This window comes from Mesoplodon bidens (assembly GCF_964165515.1).
Source record: "Mesoplodon bidens genome assembly, chromosome: 4".
NCBI classification, from domain to species: domain Eukaryota; kingdom Metazoa; phylum Chordata; class Mammalia; order Artiodactyla; family Ziphiidae; genus Mesoplodon; species Mesoplodon bidens.
The window spans coordinates 26,612,817-26,636,082 of record NC_138160.1 but is presented as its reverse complement, the minus strand read 5'-3'; the positions used below and the strand labels follow the sequence as shown (position 1 = coordinate 26,636,082).

The 23,266-nt window shown below is 37.6% G+C and overlaps 1 protein-coding gene across 1 annotated transcript in view; it reads right to left on the bottom strand.

Annotated features, from left to right (window-relative positions):
- The window catches only part of CDH6 (cadherin 6), a 57,215-nt gene extending 38,326 nt beyond the window's left edge, over nt 1-18,889 (bottom strand). The window contains exon 1 of the mRNA XM_081231774.1: nt 18,647-18,889. Coding sequence (XP_081087900.1) covers nt 18,647-18,874 — 228 coding nt within the window. The 5' untranslated portion in view covers nt 18,875-18,889. The remainder of the gene's footprint in view (nt 1-18,646) is intronic.
- Nucleotides 18,890-23,266: the final 4,377 nt, after the last annotated feature.

The following is a 23,266-nucleotide window of genomic DNA, read 5'->3' as shown; positions in this document are numbered from 1 at the left end:
CCTGTACATGTCCAATAAATGATGATTAAACTGAATTCTGTAACCCACTCATATACTCAAGGAAATAATGGTGAGCAATTCTAGGAGAAATGATTATGAGTTCATTAATTAGTTTTTAGTTTTATTGCATGGGAACAGCTTATAAATTTTTAAATAATTTGAACAGCTTTGTTTTTTGGTTTTGTTTTTTCTTCAAGGGAATAACTGGGAAACAATCAGTGAAGAGAAATGTGTGCTGTCTGGATGGTCATGCTAGGGAAAGTGTTCTCATGGTGATGTTAGTGCCCTAAATTCAAGTGCTCCAACTCCTAAGCCCTGTGCTACTCTTCCATTGCCCACCATGCCTGAAATACTCTCTACTACTTGAACATGGTAATAATGTGGTATAAGGGAAGGGTATTAGACTAAACCATGTCAAAAAGCATGGACTCCAGCTTCACCTTTGGCACTCTGCTGGCAATGGCACTGTGGTCTCTTAACCCCTCTGGGACTGTTTCCTTACACCCATGATTGAATTCTGCTCAACTGAAAGAGTGCTTAGGCAGATCATGAGGAATGCTTGTACACATGAAAACACTTTATAAACTGTAGTACTTGATAAAATGTGGAAAAATATTATCACTGCTCCTATCTCATTATAAATTCTCTGCAATAAAACGCTGCTAAAAAACCATCTAAGAAGCCTCTTCACCTACCAGGGGATGACTTCCCTTGTGTTGTGTTTTCTGTTCTGTCCCTCCCCACCCAGCACCCTCCCCTTCCTTGAAGTTACTTGATGGTTTGAATTGCAGTAAAGATTCTGACTGTTTCCCTATCGTTTTAAAACTCAAGTAAGTGATGTCTAGACTGTTGAAAAGGAGATAAAACCGAATAAAGTACTGCCACTGAAGTCTGCCCAAGTCACTTCATTTTCTTGATTTGATTTTAAAACAATATTTCCCTTTAAGAGGCAGGTAGATTGGTAATCACCAAGATCATAGCTTTCAGACAAGGTAAACGATTCCCCCCTTTTGTTCTTTTTACAGAATACACACAGTTGGGAGGGCAGATAGAACACTCAAGATACAAATGGATAATAAAGTAATTTCTTTTACTCCACTCTACCTTATTGATTTCTTTTTAAAAAATTTTAAACACTTTTATTTGGCAATAATCTCAAACTTAGAGAAGATGCAAATATAAAAATTGCTTTACATGATTTCTAAAGGGAAAGTTTGCTTCCTGGAGGGTATGTATCTTCATTGGAAAAACAAAAAAGAAACCCTAGATGTAGATTAAGTAAATGAGCCACATTCTTATGCTTCACGATTTATGAAAAGAAAACAATAAAGCATGCTAAAGTTTTGCATAACTGTTTTAAAGCAGAACTGTCTTTGCATCTCCTCTTTCATGTTCGCTTCTGAATTGTACTCATAATATAAACAGTAGAAAGAGTTAAGATGTGATTATTTTCCAGAAATGATTATATTTCTTGTGAGAACTCAAAATATGTTGATTAGAAGAATATATAATTGGTACAAAAAGAATTGGTCGTTATATAGAATTTTTCTCTCTCTGTGTTATCCCATTTTTCTGTATAGTTGATTTTTTTGTGAATCATTGCAATCAACATTCTCAGGTCTTAAATGACTTCTCTTTTACTGAGCACTTGAATTATCTGCACAGTGTAGCTTAGGAATTTTAAGAAAAAATTTTGTTTTCTATTAATGAACTACGGCTTTTTCTCATTTTGTTTCAAACTTTCTTCTACTGAGATCCTAAATAATGTCTGATTTTTCATTCGTAAAGGTCTTAAAGGAACCAACTTTTATTATGTGATACTATTTGCTATATATTTTCATTTTTATCTTTCCTGTTAGTTTATGCACATACAACTAACTGTGTTATCTTTAATTTCTCTGGTTTGCACTAAGGAAGCTTGAGTTTTCTGCTATTATATCATAAAATACCTATGTCATTTTGATGTGAAATTTCCAGAGGTAGTTTCTGTGGAAAGACTTTCATGATGATTTGGTTTATATGTTAACTATCTAATATATCCTTGAACTTTAAAGACTAGATTTTCAGTTGTCAACAACACAAAACACTACTGATGATATCCATATCAAATCATCCACATCAATAAATTGGGAGGCAGCTTTTAGATAACACAGCAGTTTTTTATCTTTTGTGGTCCCTGCAGCTTAATTGAAGTAATATTTGACTGTTTCCAATGTGCAAAATCTGTGCTAGATATCTTTAAGGATAAAAATATGAGTGAGGTGTAGTCTAAGGTCCTGCAGAGTTTATAAAGATATAAGTATTCAAAGGTTTAAGATCAATATCTAAAGTACTAATTTGAAAGACCAGACCTAGGACCCAATATAAAAGAGTACTCAATATATTAAAGGTCAAAGTTTAACCTTAAACAAGGAATTAATTATTTTGCTCTTAAAAAATGTAATTAAACAATTAAATCAAAAGTAATTTTCCCACAATAATAAACTTTGGGGCAATAATATAAGGATCTCATGATATTAAATCCTACTTAACTTAACTATGATAATTCCAATTTAAAACATTATTATACCCTGAGTGTGATAGTCATTTTTGATTGTTAGATGCATTGAAGTTTTATTGAAAAAAATAACAAGACCTAACCAGACTCTTAACATTTCACAGTAGTTTAAATATTCAAAAACATAGACTCCAAATTGTGGTGTTAAGTAATGATGTTTTAAAATGAAATGATATATAGCCTTAATAGGAGGATCTATAAAAGTTACCAGGATCATCAAATTACATAAAGTGTAGTGCTCATTTTATTTTTAGTTTGGTTGGGATAATAAAGGAAACTTTGTACTGTTATATATACTTGGCCCTCTGAATTGCTAGTGATGAGTTGTGTTTGCAGCTGCTTTAGCTGCTTTGGCACCATCTTCTGGCCCATAATACTTGACTTCAGAGAATGAGACTGAACATTAGTGGAATCATCAACTGGGCACTTTTGGTTCATCCTCTTCACCTTTCCTGTTTTCTGAAGATGCACTTGATAGTAGGATGCCTTCCCTCCTTATTCTGGTCCTCCCTTAGTACCTTACTAGTGAGTACCATATGCTGACCCCATCCTAAGCTCTTTCTCGTATTAACTTAATTAATTCTCACCTCAACAACTTTATTACTCCCCTCATTTAACAGCTGAAGAAATGGAGAGCAGAGAGAGGTTAAATAACTTGCCCAATATTACCCAGATAGTCACAGTGTAGCTGAGGCTCAAACATAGGCAGGCTGCCCATGCTATTAACTTTATAGTCTCTGGTGAATAACTGTTGAATGAATGAAAGCCATTTTCTCTCCAAATCTATTTGAAAATGCCATAGCTGAGATAAATTCTTCAACTGCCTTCTTAACTCCAATCTCTGTTCCCTCTAGTCAGCATTAAATCCCACATCCAGACGGATATTTCAGGCTTTTTGTTATGCTTTCATTACCGCCCTCAGGTCTTCTGAAACACACCAATTCACCTAAAATATTTATCCATATATCTCAAACATGTATACATTTTAATCTTTTAAAGTGCCTCCCTTTTCTTGTGCATATGTGTTCTCTGTGAATAGAAAACTGGAAGAAACTATAAATATTTTTCCTGTGAAACATTTTGGCATGCTGCTTTTCTTCTTACTCCAGGCTGCATAATTTCAAATTTGATTCCTCACATTGACCTTTGAGAATAGCTGTTGTTATTTTTACTTAGTTATCAATAATGGCAATAAGAAAAAAACCTCTAATTCTCTTATGGAGAATTCTGTACTTTCTTTTAATATCTTCTTCAATTCTAGGTGGAAAGATAGGTATTCAAAGAATATTTATATATTTAGCACGCTCATGAGGATATGATATATATGATGTATATATCAATATATGATGACAATGTATATTACATTATCATCTTAATAACTGGCAACATAATAAATTGTAGGAAGGTGGAGCTTGCTAACAGCAGCCTACATCTATACAAAAAGAGTTGAATCCTTGAGTTTCCAATGATACATTAACATCTAAACATAATCTCTAAGTTTGATGAAGGTTGTTAAAGGCAGGACCCCTTCCAAAAACCCATTTATTTTTGGTAGAAAAGGGTAGAATATTAGAAAGACAGTTTTTAATTTTGACTAGAGGTAGGGTACTCTAAAAGTTAAATTTATACTTCTTGTTACAATATATTCTTAGTTTCTCATATTTAAAATAATGTACTAATTCACATCAATGGAAATGAAGAAAATCAGTGGTTTCAGAATATGTTGACCGTTGACTGCCAATATGTCAGGGATTTTTAACTGATTTTTGAAATGAGTCAATCAAAATGATAATTAGGGATTTTGATTTTAAAAGATATGTAAACTGGGATGTTGGCATTCTGTATATTTATATTCCCATTCTGCTAGGGTGGACCCATACATGACAAAAAATGAAGAACTGTGGTGCAAATCAAATATTTACATGGTTTCATAAACAAATTAAGGTGATGAGTAAAGAAATACTTAACAACGTCCATAGGCTAGATTCTGGCGGGTTTGTTATAACGAGCATGCAGAGTCTCTATAACTTTCTGACAGCCTCTAGCTCTGTTTGGCTTGCGAGCACGGAGGCAAAATAACTCAGTGGGAATGGAAAGGATGTGAACCTTTAACTCTCTTTTGTTCAACTTGATCCCTCCATTTTTTTCAGCAAATTGAATTATAAGCAGAGGATATAGGAGTCCACAGGCATAATAACATGGAAGTTGGAGGATTTGGGATTGGGTCCTTGTTTGGCTTTCTATACTTTACTCTGCTTGTGTGACCCAGGTAGCCAAACAGTGCCTTTGGGTATATGACCAAGGTCAGACGTTCTAACTCTTCTGCTCTCCATGTGAGTGACTGCAGAGAGGGAGGTTTAAGACTCAGAGAACTGCTGTTACACAGGGCATTCTCTTACGCATAAAATAGCAAATTGAAGCTTTTGTCATAAAGAAAGTGAAATCAGCTGGCCGACAGTGGAAACAAAATCAGCATTACTGCCAGTTATTGACAGTTGGGAAGTTGCTTCTTGAAACATTTTTAAAAAGTACGTTCAAGGAGCAAGTGAAGGCACATTCTCTTAAATATACTAACCAGTTGAAATATGAAAATGTTAAATGTCTGAGCATTAAATTTAAATGATGAAGAAGAGAGATGTGCCCAAGGCACTTGTCCTGACACAGGGAGAAAAGATTATTGCAGGTGACTGAATCAGAACAGATGTTTAGAGGAGTTTATCAAGGGAAATAAAAAGAAAAGTGACTTTTTCATCATGATGACCAGAAACACCACTAATTGCATATCTAATTTTAAAATGCTGACCTATAACTATTTTGAATAACACTGATGTGTTCTGGAAATTAAAACAAGAAAAATTAAAAAGAATGTGTGGAATAATAACGCAACACAGTTCTGTAGCTCTTTAAAAGTAGTCTCTAAATATTTTTTCTGTTTCTCTCTACCCTTGGGTTTCACACAGCAGGTCCTCAGTAGGTATTTGTGGTATTGAGTTGAATGCAATCATTGAATGCCAAAGCATATTCTAGGACTGTTTCTTCATTTGTGCCTCAAAATGTCTCTGTGAAGTAGTGGATGCACAGGGTAGGGGATATAACTGAGTACTTGTGAGGTCAGACAGAGGTCGACTGCCAGGTTCTAGCAGTCAGAGATCTTGGGCTAAAGTACTGGCCGAATCTGAGCCTTAGGTTACTCCTCTGTAAAACAGGGATTACAGTGGAAACTCACTGGTGAGGATACATTGCAATAGTACACCTGAAGCACTTAGCAGAGTGTTTGGAACAAAACAATACTCAGTGAGTGTTAGCTATGAAGATGCTTTAATCTGATGTTCCTGTTTAAGCAGCAGTGGTTAATTAGTCTCTGAATCACCTTAGGAGGTCTCTACTCCTAAGTCTATGCTCTTAAAAAAAAAAGGAATATAAGAAAGCAATCTTTTAATGACAGCATCTTTTAAATGGTCTTTCAGATGAATAAAATATGGCTTCATGTTGACTGAATTTGGATTATGTAATTAGAAACAAATAATTGTTCATTCCTAATTTTAAAGGTGTATATGGCTGACAACTTTTATTTTTATGGGCTGTTAAAACATTACTGTCTAATTATCCTATGACCAGTGGCTCATTGAATTGGGTAGACATTAACGACTCAAGAGAAAGGCATATTAGGAGGACCTGTACATTAGAGCATCAAAGAGAACCCAAATTTTCATGATATTTAAAAAAGCACAGCATATCAATTTATGGAAAAACTCCCCCAAGAAAACCATCACCAAGATGGCAGAGTAGAAGGACGTGCTCTCATTCCCTCTTGCGAGAACACCGGAATCACAACAAACTGCTGAACAGTCATTGACAGGAAGACACTGGAACTCACCAGAAAAGATACCCCACAAGCAAAGACAAAGGAGAAGCCACAACGAGATGGTAGGAGGGGTGCAATCACAATAAAATCAAGTCCCGTAACTGCTGGGTGGGTGACTCACAAACTGGAGAACACTTATACCACAGAAGTCCACTCACTGGAGTGAAGACTCCAAGCCCCCCATCAGGCTTCCCAACCTGGGGGTCCGGCAACAGGAGGAGGAATTCCTAGAGAATCAGACTTTGAAGGCTGGTGGGATTTGATTGCAGGACTTCAACAGGACTAGGGGAAACAGAGACTCCACTCTTGGAGGGCACACAAAAAGTACAGTGTGCATCAGGACCCAGGGGAAGGAGCAGTGACCCCATAGGAGACTGAACCAGACATACCTGCTAGTGTTGGAGGGTCTCCTGCAGAGGCAGGGGGTGGCTGTGTCTCACCGTGAAGACAAGGACACTGGCAACAGAAGTTCTGGGAAGTACTCCTTGGGGTGAGCCCTCCCAGAGTTGACCATTAGCCCCACCAAAGAGCTGGGTAGGCTCCAGTGTTGGGTTGCCTCAGGCCAAACAACCAACAGGGAGGGAACCTAGCCCCAACCATCAGCAGACAAGCGGATTAAAGTTTTACTGAGCTCTGCCCACCAGAGCAACAGCCAGCTCTACCCACCACCAGTCCCTCCCATCAGGAAACTTGCACAAGCCTCTTAGATAGCCTCATCCACCAGAGGGAAGAGAGCAGAAGCTAGAAGGACAGAAGCAAGAAGAACTACAGAAGCAAGAAGACAGCAGAAGCAAGAAGAACTATAATCCTGCAGCCTGTGGAACAAAAACCACATTCACAGAAAGATAGACAAGATGAAAAGGCAGAGGGCTATGTACCAGATGAAAGAACAAGATAAAACCCCAGAAAAACAACTAAATGAAATGGAGATAGGCAACCTTCCAGAAAAAGAATTCAGAATAATGATAATGAGGATGATCCAGGACCTCGGAAAAAGAATGGAGGCAAAGATCCAGAAGATGAAAGAAATGTTTAACAAAGACCTAGAAGAATTAAAGAACAAACAAGCAGAGATGAACGATACAATAACTGAAATGAAAACTACACTAGAAGGAATCAACAGCAGAATAACTGAGGCAGAAGAACGGATGAGTGACAGAATGGTGGAATTCACTGCTGTGGAACAGAATAAAGAAAAAAGAATGAAAAGAAATGAAGACAGGGCTTCCCTGGTGGCACAGTGGTTGAGAGTCCGCCTGCCGATGCAGGGGACATGGGTTCATGCCCCGGTCTGGGAAGATCCCACATGCCACGGAGCGGCTAGGCCCATGAGCCATGGCTGCTGACCCTGCGTGTCTGGAACCTGTGCTCTGCAACGGGAGAGGCCACAAAAGTGAGAGGCCCGCGTACCACAGAAAAAAAAAAAGAAGACAGCCTAAGAGACCTCTGGGACAACATTAAACACAACAACATTTGCACTATAGGGGTCCTAGAAGGAGAAGGGAGAGAGAAATCACCAGAGAAAATATTTGAAGAGATGACAGTCGAAAACTTCCCTAACATGGGACAGGAAATAGCCACCCAAGTCCAGGAAGCGCAGAGAGTCCCATACAGTATAAACCCAAGGAGAAACACGCCAAGACACATAGTAATCAAATTGGCAAATATTAAAGACAAAGAAAAATTATTGAAAGCTGCAAGGGAAAAATGACAAATAACATACAAGGGAACTCCCCTAAGGTTAACAGCTGATTTCTCAGCAGAAACTCTAAAAGCCAGAAGGGAATGGCATGATATATTTAAAATGATGAAAGGGAAGAACCTACAACCAAGATTACTCTACCTGACAAGGATCTCGTTCAGATTCGATGGAGAAATCAAAAGCTTTACAGACAAGCAAAAGCTAAGAGAATTCAGCACCACCAAAACAGCTCTACAATAAATGCTAAAGGAACTTCTCTAAGTGGGAAACACAAGAGAAGAAAAGGACCTTCAAAAACAAACCCATAACAATTAAGAAAACGGTCATAGGAACATACATATCAATAATTACCTTAAATGTGAATGGATTAAATGCTCCCACCAAAAGACACAGGCTTGCTGAATGGATACAAAAAGAAGACCCATATATATGCTGTCTACAAGAGACCCACTTCAGACCTAGGGACACATACGGACTGAAAGTGAGGGGATGGAAAAAGATATTCCATGCAAATGGAAATTCAAAGAAAGCTGGAGTAGCAATACTCATATCAGACAAAACACACTTTAAAATAAAGAATGTTACAAGAGACAAGGAAGGACACTACATAATGATCAAGGGATCAATCCAAGAAGAAGATATAACAATTATAAATATATATGCACCCAACATAGGAGCACCTCAATACATAAGACAACTGCTAACAGCTCTAAAAGAAGAAATCAACAGTCACACAATAATAGTGGGGGACTTTAACACCTCACTTATACCAATGGACAGATCATCCAAACAGAAAATTAATAAGGAAACACAAGCTTTAAATGACACAATAGACCTGATAGATTTAATTGATATTTATAGGACATTCCATCCAAAAACAGCAGATTACACTTTCTTCTCAAGTGTGCATGGAACATTCTCTAGGATAGATCACATCTTGGGTCACAAATCAAGCCTCAGTAAATTTGAGAAAATTGAAATCATATCAAGCATCTTTTCGGACCACAACGCTATGAGATTAGAAATCAATTATAGGGAAAAAACGTAAAAAACAAAAACACATGGTGGTTAAAAAATATGTTACTAAATAACCAAGAGATCACTGAAGAAATCAAAGAGGAAATCAAAAAATACCTAGAGACAAATGACAATGAAAACACGACAATCCAAAACCTATGAGATGCAGCAAAAGCAGTTCTAAGAGGGAAGTTTATAGCTATACAAGTCTACCTAAAGAAACAAGAAAAACTCAAACAATCTAATGTGACACCTAAAGGAACTAGAAAAAGAACAAACAAAACTCAAAGTTAGCAGAACGAAAGAAATAAAGATGAGAGCAGAAATAAATGAAATAGAAACAAAGAAAACGATAGCAAAGATCAATAAAACTAAAAGCTGTTTCTTTGAGAAGATAAACAAAATTGATAAACAATTAGGCAGACTCATCAAGAAAAAGAGGGAGAGGACTCAAATCAATAAAATTAGAAATGAAAAAGGAGAAGTTACAACAGACACCACAGAAATACAAAGCATACTAGGAGACTACTACAAGCAACTCTATGCCAATAAAGCGGACAACCTGCAAGAAATGGACAAATTCTTTTTTTTTTTCACGGTATGCGGGCCTCTCACTGTTGTGGCCTCTCCCATTGCGGAGCACAGGCTCTGGACGCGCAGGCTTAGCAGCCATGGCTCATGGGCCCAGCCGCTCCGCGGCATGTGGGATTTTCCCGGATCGGGGCATGAACCCGTGTCCCCTGTATCGGCAGGTGGACTCTCAACCACTGCACCACCAGGGAAGCCCTGGACAAATTCTTATAAAGGTATAACCTTCCAAGACTGAACCAGGAAGAAATAGAAAATATGAACAGACCAATCACAAGTAATGAAATTGAAACTGTGATTAAAAATCTTCCAACAAACAAAAACCCAGGACCAGATGGCTTCACAGGTGAATTCAATCAAATATTTAGAGAACAGCTAACATCCATCCTTCTCAAACTCTTCCAAAAAATTGCAGAGGAGGGAACACTCCCAAACTCATTCTATGAGGCCACCATCACCCTGATACCAAAACCAGACAAAGATACTACAAAAAAAGGAAATTACAGCCCAATATCACTGATGAATATAGATGCAAAAATCCTCAATAAAATACTAGCAAACAAAATCCAACAACACACTAAAGTGATCATACACTATGATCAAGTGGGATATATCCCAGTAATGCAAGGATTCTTCAACATATGCAAATCAATCAATGTGATTCACCATATTAACAAATTGAAGAATAAAAACCATATGATCATCTCAATAGATGCAGAAAAAGCTTTTGACAAAATTCAACACCTGTTTATGACAAAAACTCTCCAGAAAGTGGGCATAGAGGGAGCCTACCTCAACATAATAAAGGCCATATATGACAAACCCACAGCAAACATCATTCTCAATGGTGAAAAACTGAAACCATTTCCTCTAAGATCAGGAACAATACAAGGATGTCCACTCTCACCACTATTATTCAACATAGTTTTGGAAGTCCTAGCCACGGCAGTCAGAGAAGAAAAAGAAATAAAAGGAATACAAATTAGAAAAGAAGAAGTAAAACTGTCACTGTTTGCAGATGACATGGTACTATACATAGAGAATCCTAAAGATGCCACCAGAAAACTACTAGAGCTAATCAATGAATTTGGTAAAGTTGCAGGATACAAAATCAATGCCCAGAAATCTCTTGCATTCCTGTACACTAATGATGAAAAATCTGAAAGAGAAATTAAGGAAACTCTCCTATTTACCACTGCAACAAAAAGAATAAAATATCTAGGAATAAACCTATCTAGGGAGACACAAGACCTGTATGCAGAAAACTACAAGACACTGATGAAAGAAATTAAAGATGATACCAACAGATGGAGAGATATACCATGTTCTTGGGGTGGAAGAATCAATATTGTGAAAAAGAGTATACTACTCAAAGCAATCTACAAATTCAATGCAATCCCTATCAAACTACCAATGGCATTTTTTACAGAACTAGAACAAAAAACATCTTAAAATTTGTATGGAGACACAAAAGACCCCGAATAGCCAAAGCAGTCTTGAGGGAAAAAAACGGAGCTGGAGGAATCAGACTCCCTGACCTCAGACTATACTACAAAGCTATGGTAATCAAGACAATATGGTACTGGCACAGAAACAGAAATATATATCAATGGAACAAGATAGAAAGCCCAGAGATAGAAAGCACATATGGTCAACTAATCTATGACAAAGGAGGCAAGGATATACAATGGAGAAAAGACAGTCTCTTCAATAAGTGGTGCTGGGAAAACCAGACAGCTACAAGTAAAAGAATGAAATGAGAACACTCCCTAACACTATACACAAAAATAAACTCAAAATGGATTAGAGACCTAAATGTAAAACTGGACACTATAAAACTCTTAGAGGAAAACATAGGAAGAACACTCTTTGACATAAATCACAGCAAGATCTTTTTTGATCCACTTCCTAGAGTAATGGAAATCAAAGCAAAAATAAACAAATGGGACCTAATGAAACTTCAAAGCTTTTGCAAAGCAAAGGAAACCATAAACAAGATGAAAAGACAACTCTCAGAATGTGAGAAAATATTTGCAAACGAATCAATGGACAAAGGATTAATCTCCAAAATATATAAACAGCTCATGCAGCTCAATATTAAAAAAACAAACAACCCAATCCAAAAATGGGCAGAAGACCTAAATAGACATTTCTCCAAAGAAGACATACAGATGGGCAAGAAGCACATGAAAAGCTGTTCAGCATCACTAATTATTAGAGAAATGCAAATCAAAACTACAATGCGGTATCACCTCACACCAGTTAGAATGGGCATCATCAGAAAATCTACAAACAACAAATGCTGGAGAGGGTGTGGAGAAAAGGGAACCTTCTTGCACTGTTGGTGGGAATGTAAATTGATACAGCCACTATGGAGAACAGTATGGAGTTTCCTTAAAAAACTAAAAATAGAATTACCATATGATCCAGCAATCCCACTACTGGGCATATACCCAGAGGAAACCATAACTCAAAAAGACACATGCACTCCAATGTTCATTGCAGCACTATTTACAATAGCCAGGTCGTGGAAGCAACCTAAATGTCCATCGACAGATGAATGGATAAAGAAAATGTGGAACATATATACAGTGGAATATTACTCAGCTATAAAAACAAATGAAATTGGGTCATTTGTAGAGACGTGGATGGATCTAGAGACTGTCATAAGGAGTGAAGTAAGTCAGAAAGAGAAAAACAAATATCGTATATTAACACATATATGTGGAACCTAGAAAAATGGTAGAGGTGAACTGGTTTGCAGGGCAGATGTAGAGAACAAACGTATGGACACCAAGAGGGGAAAGCAGTGGAGGGCGGGGGTGGTGGTGGGATGAATTGGGAGATTGGGATTGACATGTATACACTGACATGTATACAATAACATGTACAAAATGGATGACTAATAAGAACCTCCTGTATAAAAAAATAAATAAAATAAAATTCAAAATTTCCAAAAAAAAAAAAAAAAGAAAAGACAAAATAGGAAGATTTTGAGCAAGACTAATAAATAAACCAAGGGGGCAGGCATAGATAAATCATATTAGGAATAAAAAAAAATTGCAGATTGAAAAAAAAAAAGAAACCACCACCAACTTCCAAAAAGCTAACATCAGAAAATATCTATGAAATATATGGTTTATCAGATTCCACAAAAACAGATCTCTTGATATGCTGCTAAAAATAGAAGCATCTTAAATGCCTCTAATGGAGACTATGCATTGTGTGGAAGGAGAGGATTAAGAACATTGTGAGGGATAAAATGGTGGAGACAAGGAAATTAAGTGTTGCTGTGGGTTGTTTAATGATAAAATGCGAATCTTTTGCCTAAAATTGTGTATAGTTTTGAGATTTTAAAGATATTCATTCTTATATTAATGAATAACCATGTCTTCAAAATCTAATCTATATCTACCTATGTTTTTTTCTTATTGAATTTAATCTTAGACCATATACCAGCTATTGTCAAAGAATTGCTGTATTATGTAAATCTGGAAGAAGGGGCATGGGGTTTTCTGAAAATGTGGAATTACAATGCTTCCCTCTTATTTTTCTATTCAGCTTACATAAAGCCAAAGATAATCTAAGTGAGTCTTCATAAAGTCAAATACTCTTTCCTTTAGCCCTTGACAAGAAAATATGTACCTGTTTCTGTCTTCTGTGCCAGCATCAGTGACACTTTCACTACTCTGATTGTTCTATCTTGAAATCTCCGACTTTTTGAACCTCCTGCATTCTCTCCTTTGGCTTCTGCAAACAGTTAATTGGGAAGTCCTGGTAATTCTCCCTCTGCCAGATGGGCTAACATCTGTTCTTCCCTTAAGATGTGGTCCCAACACCATCACTGTCTCTAGGAAGCTCTGTTGAAGCCCTGAGCCCAGGTGGCCCCTCTCCTTTATATTTCCACAATACTTTGGGGGTGCCCATTTTATCACTGAGCTTGCCACACCTAATTATAATTATTGCCAATAATATTCTCCTAGGGCAATGGTTCTCAAGTTTCGCCACATATTCGGATCATAAATACTTAATTAAAAACCAACTAAATCAGAATCTCTGGGGAAGTGAGACCCAGGACAACGTACATACTGTTAAAAGCAGCACTTCTCAAGTTTTAATTTGCATAAAATTCACCTAAAATTCTGCTTTTGTTGAAAAGCAGATTCTGATTCAATAGATCTCAGGTGGGGCCTAAGACTCTAAAGTTCTAACAGGCTCCCAGACACAGATGCCACTTATGCTAAATCAGCATAAAAGTTCCCCCAAATGGTTATGTATTTTAGAACATGGGTCCCCAACCTTTTTGGCACCAGGGACCGGTCTCGCGGAAGACGATTTTTCCACGGCGGTGGGGCGGGGGAGGGGGCGGTAGATGGTACAGGCGGTAACGCGAGGGATGGGGAGCGGCAGGTGAAGCTTCGCTCGCCTGGGTGCCCGCCCGCCTCTCACCTCCTGCTGTGTGGCCCAGTTCCTAATAGGCCGCCTGGCCCAGGGGTTGTGACCCCTGTTTCAGAAAATAGCATCTTCCTTATCTGTATCCGTATCCACATCTATATCTTAAGCTCACAAACTTTTACCCAATATAAGACCACTTCTTTCTACTCTGATACCTCTACCTGCCACCACCTTTTCAGGTATGTAGAGGTGTTGAGAACTGTCTCATAAATCAGAGTTTGGGTGTTAATATTTCAGCTGTAACTGGCCTTCCTCACTTCTATTTACAAGTGCATCCCTCCCCAGCTGTGCCATGTCCATGTTTCTGCGTTAATCTTACTGGACACAGAGAAATGCTGAGGAGCATTAAGACAGCATGAGAAGGAAGGTCTTGCTACCTTTGCTTGTACTTCAATTTTTAAATTATTATTAATTAATTAATTTATTTATTTATTTTTGGCTATTAACCTATTTTTGGGTCTTCATTGCTGCGCGCGGGCTTTCTCTAGTTGCAGCAAGTGGGGGCTACTCTTCGTTGCAGTGCTCAGGCTTCTCACTGTGGTGGCTTCTCTTGTTGCGGAACATGGGCTCTAGGCACACAGACTTCAGTAGTTGTGGCTCGTGGGCTCTAGAGCACAGGCTCAGTAGTTGTGGCGCACGGGCTTATCTTCTCCACGGCATGTGGGATCTTCCTGGACCAGGGCTCGAACCCATGTCCCCTGCATAGGTAGGCAGATTCTTAACCACTGTGCCACCAGGGAAGTCCCTGTGCTTCAATTTTAAAGCATGATCTTGTATATTCACTTCATTGTCACTCCAGCCTCCAGACTCCATCTTCTGCTGCTTCTTGGATGCTTATGTGACTTTCTTTTTCTCCTTCTACACCAGGTAGCCTCTTGCTCCCATACCCATTCTCACATTTTCCCCCATTGTGAAGTCACTGTCATCCCTATTGACTTACCTCCAAATAACTGGAACCAAGGAACACACATATAAACAGCTGCTTATAATGTAAAAACTTCTTTCTTCTACTTTAAGTGTATTTGCTCAACCACATTACTTTTCCTTAGTTAATGCTTCTATATGTTACATGTACAGATCAACCTTTTCAGTTTTAGGTCTCAAGAATAGGCTCTAAGTAGCTATTATTTAGTAGGGCTAATGGCACAATTTAAGGTTCTATTAGCCTTTGTACACCTTTATATACCAATCTAACCACATTCCTATGGTTCCCAGAGTGTGCACCAAGGCACCCTGGGGTGCAGCAGGGAACTCACTGCAGCACCAGGAAATATTTTAAAAATTTGAGGGAAATAACAGCAACACGAGCTATCAGACATCTTGCGAATTACTAGCTCAGCGTAGATCACAGTTTCAACAGTAGGTGGTGCTACATTCCTTTCGATGATGTCATATATTTATTAAGATGGGTTTCCCACAGTGCCCGTGTTAAAAAGCAAGTACCGTGTGAAAATCAATGTGGAAAAGGAAACCAGGGGTCGGTGTCCAATCTGAGAAGTTGTGCAGATTCCAATATGTGCCCACATTCCATTAGGAAGTAACTGGTTATTTAAGAGTGAAATAAAAATATTATTTTTTCTATTAATTGTTATTTTGGTTACTTATTTGTTAGAACATAAATATGTATTAAGTTGTTTGTGTCTAATTATTCCTTTTGGCCTAAGGGCATTGTGAAAAAATTATCGAGATGTTACAGGCATTGCGAACCAAGAAAGTTTTGGAACCTCTGCTATAGTCTAATTTTTTTTTCTCCCCCAAATTTCTTGACCTTGTGGACTTGGATAATCTCATCAGGTACCTGTTTACTACAAATCTTTTAAAAGTGGACCAACCTGTTGCCACATGAGAACGAACCTTTTTTTTTCTTTTTAAATATTTCTTTTTTGTCTACGTTTAATTGTGGTAAAAAACAAATTGTAGTCTAATCCCTTTGTCTGTTGATAAAACATATAGTCCAAAGACAGATTCAGGAAAATGCCTTATCAATAGTTCAAGAACGCCTCTTACATGCATCTGATGTAGCAATGCTGGCACCTACGATAACTTCAATTATTGCCCTTGACTTTTTTTTTCCAGTGTATATTTTTTATGGGTTATAACTTCAAGGAGGTGGGGCAGGGGCAGATAATGATGAGGAAAGGAAACTTATCTTGCTGCCAATAAAATATCCAAATCCAACAAATCAAACTGAAGCTGTGATTGTGAAGGGGTTTTCCCACAGTCCTCTACATTTGCCAGCCACTGAGAGATCCGTTAATTATATCATTTTACTTTTTCAATGATATAAAAGTCAATAATCCACTTCCATGCATTACAGACAGATTTAATAGAGTGTATACAATGGAGTTTTCATCAATAACTTCTTTCTGCACCTACTACGTGCCAGCCACTAGTTCTTGTCTCACTTTACACTGCAACTCCATGCCGTAGGTAGGCATTGCTCCATGCATTTTCTAGATGAAGAAACTAAAGTCTGGAAAGGTTAATAACCTGCTGTGGGCCAGACAACTGGCAATTGGCAGCACAGCGATGCAGCCTCAGATCTGCTTGACTCCACAGCTCGCAATTTTTCCCCATGGCAATATTACCTCTCACAATTATAATCATAAAACTGATTCTTCTGAGGTTTTATCCATTGTTGCTTCTAGTATTTTGAAATATCTGGCCTTTTTTTTTTTTTTGCGGTATGCGGGCCTCTCACTGTTGTGACCTCTCCCGTTGCGGAGCACAGGCTCCGGACGCGCAGGCTCAGCGGCCATGGCTCATGGGCCCAGCCTCTCCGCAGGATGTGGGATCTTCCCGGACCGGGGCACGAACCCGTGTCCCCTGCATCGGCAGGCGGACTCTCAACCACTGCGCCAGCAGGGAAGCCCTACCTGGCCTTTCTTTAAAAATACATGTATTTTTATGTAAAATGGCATCACAATTTGAGAAGAAAAAGAAAAGAAAGGGGGGATCAATTATTTAAATACAACACTTTAAAAAACTTAATCTTCTATAACAATAATGTTATTTGTATTGTAGAAAGTGCTTTAAAGATTATAAGATTATTGTTATTTTTACAATAATTTTTTAGCCTTGTTAGTGTAGTGCTATTCAAATTTCCCAGAGGAAATGGAGTGAAGTGCAAGTAAGTGGACTGTCTTCAGCAGTCACACAGTATGTGAATTTCACAGCAAATACACGGTTAGACCCTTGGGGATCCATGTTGATGTTCACCCCTTCACTGAATACTTCCTCTCCTACTTTATTCCACATTAATAATTCACTTCACTGGAACGATGCCTGGTTACCTCAGCCCAAGCCATGGATGGCTTTCCTTCATTTATTGTGGTAAATGCTTAAAGAGAATATTGGCACAGGGTTATTCAGGGATATTTGATAACAGATTGAAGCGTGAACATGCAGCCCCTGGAATCTGTAAAATTTATGCTTTTTGAGTGATATCCAAATATAGATGTTCTAAAATTGTAGCTGTAATCATAAAGACATTTTATCATCTCTATTATGTTTGTTCCCAGTTTGTTTATGTAAAGGATGTATGACAATTATTTTTCTTATCAATACCATGTTCTGAAACAGAGAACCTACGAAGTACAAACCTGTGTCCCTGTCTTTTTTCACTTATTTGTGGGATGCAGATATTCTGCAGTGGGAATGTAGCTGATGATAAAATTTCAGTGAAACTCATGATGACAGTATAACTAAGCTGGTTCCCTGACTCAGCTCCAGTAATCTGGAAGGGCTGTAATAAGCGATACGTCCTCATTTTACTTTCTGGAGTCAATAAGATGGTCAGATGATATTTTGAAATAACACCTTTACATAACCATTTTTTCTCTTTTGTGAACCTTGCCACAATTAAATCATAAGTTTTGAAATGCCTGGCTCTTGCCAATTATTGGAGATAAGACAAAACAGCAGTAACAGCAGTAACAACTAAATCTAAGGCAGTGGTGTGTTTTGAGGACAAAGGGCTCCATTTGCTCAGAGAATGGATGGCGCTGTAGGTAGCAGAGTTAAAAAATAGTTAATTTGAATGTGGCCAAAGGACTAAAGCTCAGAATGTTTCCTTTCACAATGAGAAAAAGGAAACTTCTTTTCCTTACAGCTTAATCGCTCTATTCCTATTTTTTTAATACATACTACTTTATAGAATAGCTGGACCACATTTTTCAAGCTAAAGTAAAAATTCAAGGATTTATGACAATCCTATGCAGCTGGTTGTAGGTGTTTTGTTTTCAGTGGAAGCATTTCTCTTTCTTTGTTGCAGTGCTAACATTTCTCAGCTTCTTGCTACAGTCTTCCTGAAACTACTCAAGTGAAAAAAAAAAGTCTTACCAGATAAGCAACAGTTCTTACTGTACTGGGGGAATATTTCACATCTTCCCCATCTATTTATGAGAAGTAACTTCTTCAGGCTTTTAAAACCAGAATGTCAAAGAGCCCAGTGGAATCCTACCTTGCCCACGTACTGATAATCGGATCCTGTGTATTCCTCCAGCAGAAAGAACTGATTCCACATCCAGCTCCTTTTCGAACGGTTCAGCTCATTTTTGCTGTTTCCAGAGAGCTCCAGGGCCCTTTTCTTTGCCGGGAAACCACTAGTCCTCTTAGATAATGGAGTTGAGAAAGCCGGGTAGGGCTGGCCAACCCAAAAGAGAAGCAAGAAGTATCGGTAAGTTCTCATTTTGATGACACAGTCCAGTCTCTGAGTAGTGGGTACCCTTCTCCCTGAAGTGTCTTTTTTCACTGCACTGTATCCAGCCTCATTCCTCCTCTCTTCCTTAATGTTCTTGGCTTGGCTCTCAGAGGATATCTGGAAAGAATAATAACATATTAAGCAGTTTTAGAGATGCTTAAAATTCAGCGTTAGAGCAAATAAGCTCTGGGAAAAAAAGAGGACATAAATTTGAATAGCAAAACAACAAAAAATAAATTGTCAATCAATTTTGAAATGAGGAAAACAGTCTTTCAGGTATGCTAAATGGAAGTAGGAAGCTGCTGTTTTCCTCTCTCCTTTTCTATCACTTAAAAATCCTATTTTAAGTAATAGCATTGCTGTAGGTCAACATGCCAGAGTGGATTATTTCACTACTCTTTTACCTCCGAGTATGTGGGGTGAGATCTGGTTAGAAGAAATGAGTTTGTGTTTCTGATTCTATTTGCATATTTACCCTCATGAAAGAATATCACAGACAGTTTTGATTCAATTGAAAGTGGATAATGTTGAAATTTCACTACAGTGTATCGAGCACCTGTGATGTGGAGGCAGAAGCCGTTCTGCAGACTCTTGGCTTCGGAGATGTGTTGTGATGGAACAGCCTGGGTCAAATAAGCTTGGAAAAGACCTAATGCCTTCCCTTCAGGATGCTCATTAGCATACTGAGGTTTCTTTTTTTTTGTTTTTTTTTTGAAGTTTTTTTGTCTTAAAAATATTTTTTTATACATATTGATGTTTCTGAAGTGAAATTTTGTAGCAATGATGATAAGCCTGCATTTAATCCAGTATTTCCCAAACTTGACCAGGAAATTTTTTTCCTCATACAACCCAATTAACACTACAGGATGGGTTAATGAACAACCTATGGAATTTGTATTTAATAGAATAAAGAATAAAATGAACAATTCTATTCCAATTTCTTTAGGAAATCCTGGTGGGCTTTTCTCTCTAAATTTTACTTGTATCAGAGGCAACCAAGTATATATATTAAAATTGGTCCAACAATTTCTATGTAATTTTCACAGGTACATCAGATATACCTCAATACCACAGTGAGGGCAATCGACGTCAAGATCTTCAGATAAGTCAGCTATTATAATTGCGGTAATAATTTTCCATGACAAATACTAATTTTCAAAAACACAACCTAGCATTTGAAACAAATCCTTGGGCCAGAGTGCCTGGCAAAGATGTCACAATTTGGTTTAATATCTTATGTAAATTAAGTAATACATGCCTATATCTCCTTCCTAAACTTTCCCATGTTTCTTGAAAAAAAATCCAATAAATTACTCCTTCATCTTACTATTTGATATAGAAAATATATTTTCTTAAATAATACTAATAAAAAAATGAAGGGCTTTGTAATGTAGAACATAGTAGTAATTAAGCTGGTACAGTTAATAAATAAGTGCAGATAAAGAAACAGGTTGTAGGTAATCTGATCAGTATTTTTTTTCCCTCTATGTCAGAAAAGATTTGTTCCCTTTTCTCCTATTTTTCTACCAGGTAAATGTATATATGATCAGTTTTTTTTTTAACCTCAGCAATGAATAATTATAGCCACCCAACACATGTTTAAGTGGAAGTTTTCTGTTGGAATATAAGTGAAATATTTCACAGTGTTCAGCATTTTTAAACCTTTATTCCATTATTATGCATCTTCTTGACAGCAGGCTGGGGAAGTTGAAACTTCCACAGGTGAGTGAATTAGTACTGTGACAATTAGTCATGCTGGAAAAATGCCAGGTAACTATATTTGTCATTATGTGGCCTTGGTACAGGTGTGGAATGACTGATGATCAATTAGGTAACGGCGGTTCTTCTCTCTTCTCGTGGATGGTATATAAAGGGGACTGAGAGACCATACGGAGAAAAGCCCTCTAAAGACATCTATTCATTTCTAGTAGTAGAGATTACACTGAAGTTGATTCAGTGGAAATTACATTTTTCTTAATTTCCCACACTCTCCATTATTTGCATAGACAAATCCTGCAGTGAAGAATTACACATCTGCTGCTGCACTCAGTGTGTGGCCCACAGTGCTGGCAGGAAAGAGGGATGCAGAGAATGGAGGTGTCAGCTGTTTAAAAGGCAGACTCCTAAAGGCCATTTTAAAGAAAAATCGATCCCTGTGGATGTTGTATGCAAACTCTACAAGCTGTTGCCACTTGACTATTAAATACTAGTTCTTTTGAATATCGCAGATACCAAAATGTCAAGTATTTCATATTTTTTTCTGCTTGGCTGGTAATAAGCTTTTAAAGTGGTACAAATTTAAGCAGAGTTTCCAAGTATGGTAGAACATGTAGTTTTGCTGTAACCCAGCTCTTTTTGTATCAACTTGGTAGGGTGTGTCCTTGTTAAAACTCAATATGCAAAATTACTAAAATTACCATGATCCACTCATATTTGCTGTTTAAAGGGATAGATTTCTCTGTGAAATTCTATAGTTAAAAAAAACTCCAACAAACTCTACACTGTTGAATACATAACTTAGCAATTCTCATATAATACTTCTTAATAGTCAGGATTGCATAGTGGTTAAGATTATCAGTGTTGGAGACAGATTGCCTGGGTTTAAATTGCTGTGAATTGGGGAAAATGCTTGATTTCACTGCACCTTAGTTTCTTCTTCTGTAAATGGGGGTAATTACAGTAACTACCTCATAGGGTGTTATATGTGGATTAAATGAGTCATTGCATGCACTTAAAACAGTGCCTAGCACTCAGTAAGGTATTAATAAGTATTAGCTGTTATTATTAGTACTACTACTATTGTTACTATTATTTGCATTGCAAGTGTAGAATCCATCTACAGCAGCTTGCAAAAGTCTGCAAAAGATAGCTTGGTTACCTCTTAGGCTTTAAATACTTTTTTTATGTTTCAAGAGGCATTTCCAAGCAAGTCAAATTCTCTTAAAATTAAAGAATAGAAGCACTTTAAAAATCAGAATTAGTCCGTTTGCCAATTGTTTGCCTTTGTGTAGACTTCGATTCAGTATTTCACAGTAACAGTGTAGAAACAGAGAAGGCAGAAGCTTTATGCCCACTGCCTGCCTTAGGAAGAATATGGGCAAAAAGGAAAGTTCACTGGAGGACAGAGTCATTCATACAATCTATGTGTTTTTTTCCCCTTTCCATTTTGTTAAAGTTTTGAAAATCATCTTTACTTTATTCAGGTGAAAAAAAAATCAGACCTAGCTTCAATGTAGCAATATTGCCCTTGTGAAAATGGGACTGGACATACATGTCTTCTTGTAACTTAACATGCTGATATTATATTGGATAAGAATTTAATATAGTTGAAATTAATGATATACAGATTTTAGATTTTAATCTAAAAATATGAAATGAAAAAAAACCCCATATTCCAAACATGACGTTAAATGCAAAAAACAGGATTCTTAAGGTGATAAATGGCCATGAGTTCAAGGAAAGGAAGGAAAGGGCCTGGTATAGCACAACTTTGAGAAATGTGGGAAAGTCGCTGACTTCTGAGCAGTCAGAATACAGGAAAACCACATGGCAAGTAGTAATCAGATGTGCTGGCTCGTTCTGTAGGTCTCAGAAAGTAAACTAAAATGACAAGAAAGTAATGGCCTACATAGACAATGAATTTTAAAATAGCAGGTATGGTTATTCAAGAGGGAAAGAACCAGAAGATTAGACAGTGGGAATGGAAAGAATACAAAACAATGTGGATATTGTATCTTTTTGCCCCCATCCCCTCATGACATTAACAGCAAATGAGTTAGAGATATCAAAAACTCTATAAAAATAAAACTTGACCTGCCTAACTACAGCCCAATGACAGTTTAGCAATGAAGTTAAAAGATTACTTAATAGGGCTTCCCTGGTGGCGCAGTGGTTGAGAGTCCGCCTGCCGATGCAGGGAACACGGGTTCGTGCCCCGGTCTGGGAAAATCCCACGTGCCATAGAGCGGCTGGGCCCGTGAGCTATGGCCACTGAGCCTGAGCGTCCGGAGCCTGTGCTCCGCAACGGGAGAGGCCACAACGGTGAGAGGCCCACGTACCGCAAAAAAAAAAAAAAAAAAAGATTACTTAATAGACCAAGTCTCTACTTTTTATTTTCTTTTTGCTAGAATGTGTATTTATTTTTTGGGGGGGGTGGATTTCTATTTCTTAGAGGCAATAGTTTGAATCTTTGCAGAAGCCTTTTCTTAGTCATGTGTAGAAGGTAATTAAGATGTTTACGGATAGTGGGGCAAAGCCCACATAACAGTGATAATTACATACTTTGAAAATTTATTTGTCTGGCAGCCAATATGCATATATACTTCAATCTTCACAAGAATACATAATCAAGTCTAGCTTTTATTTTAATGCATGGCGGTT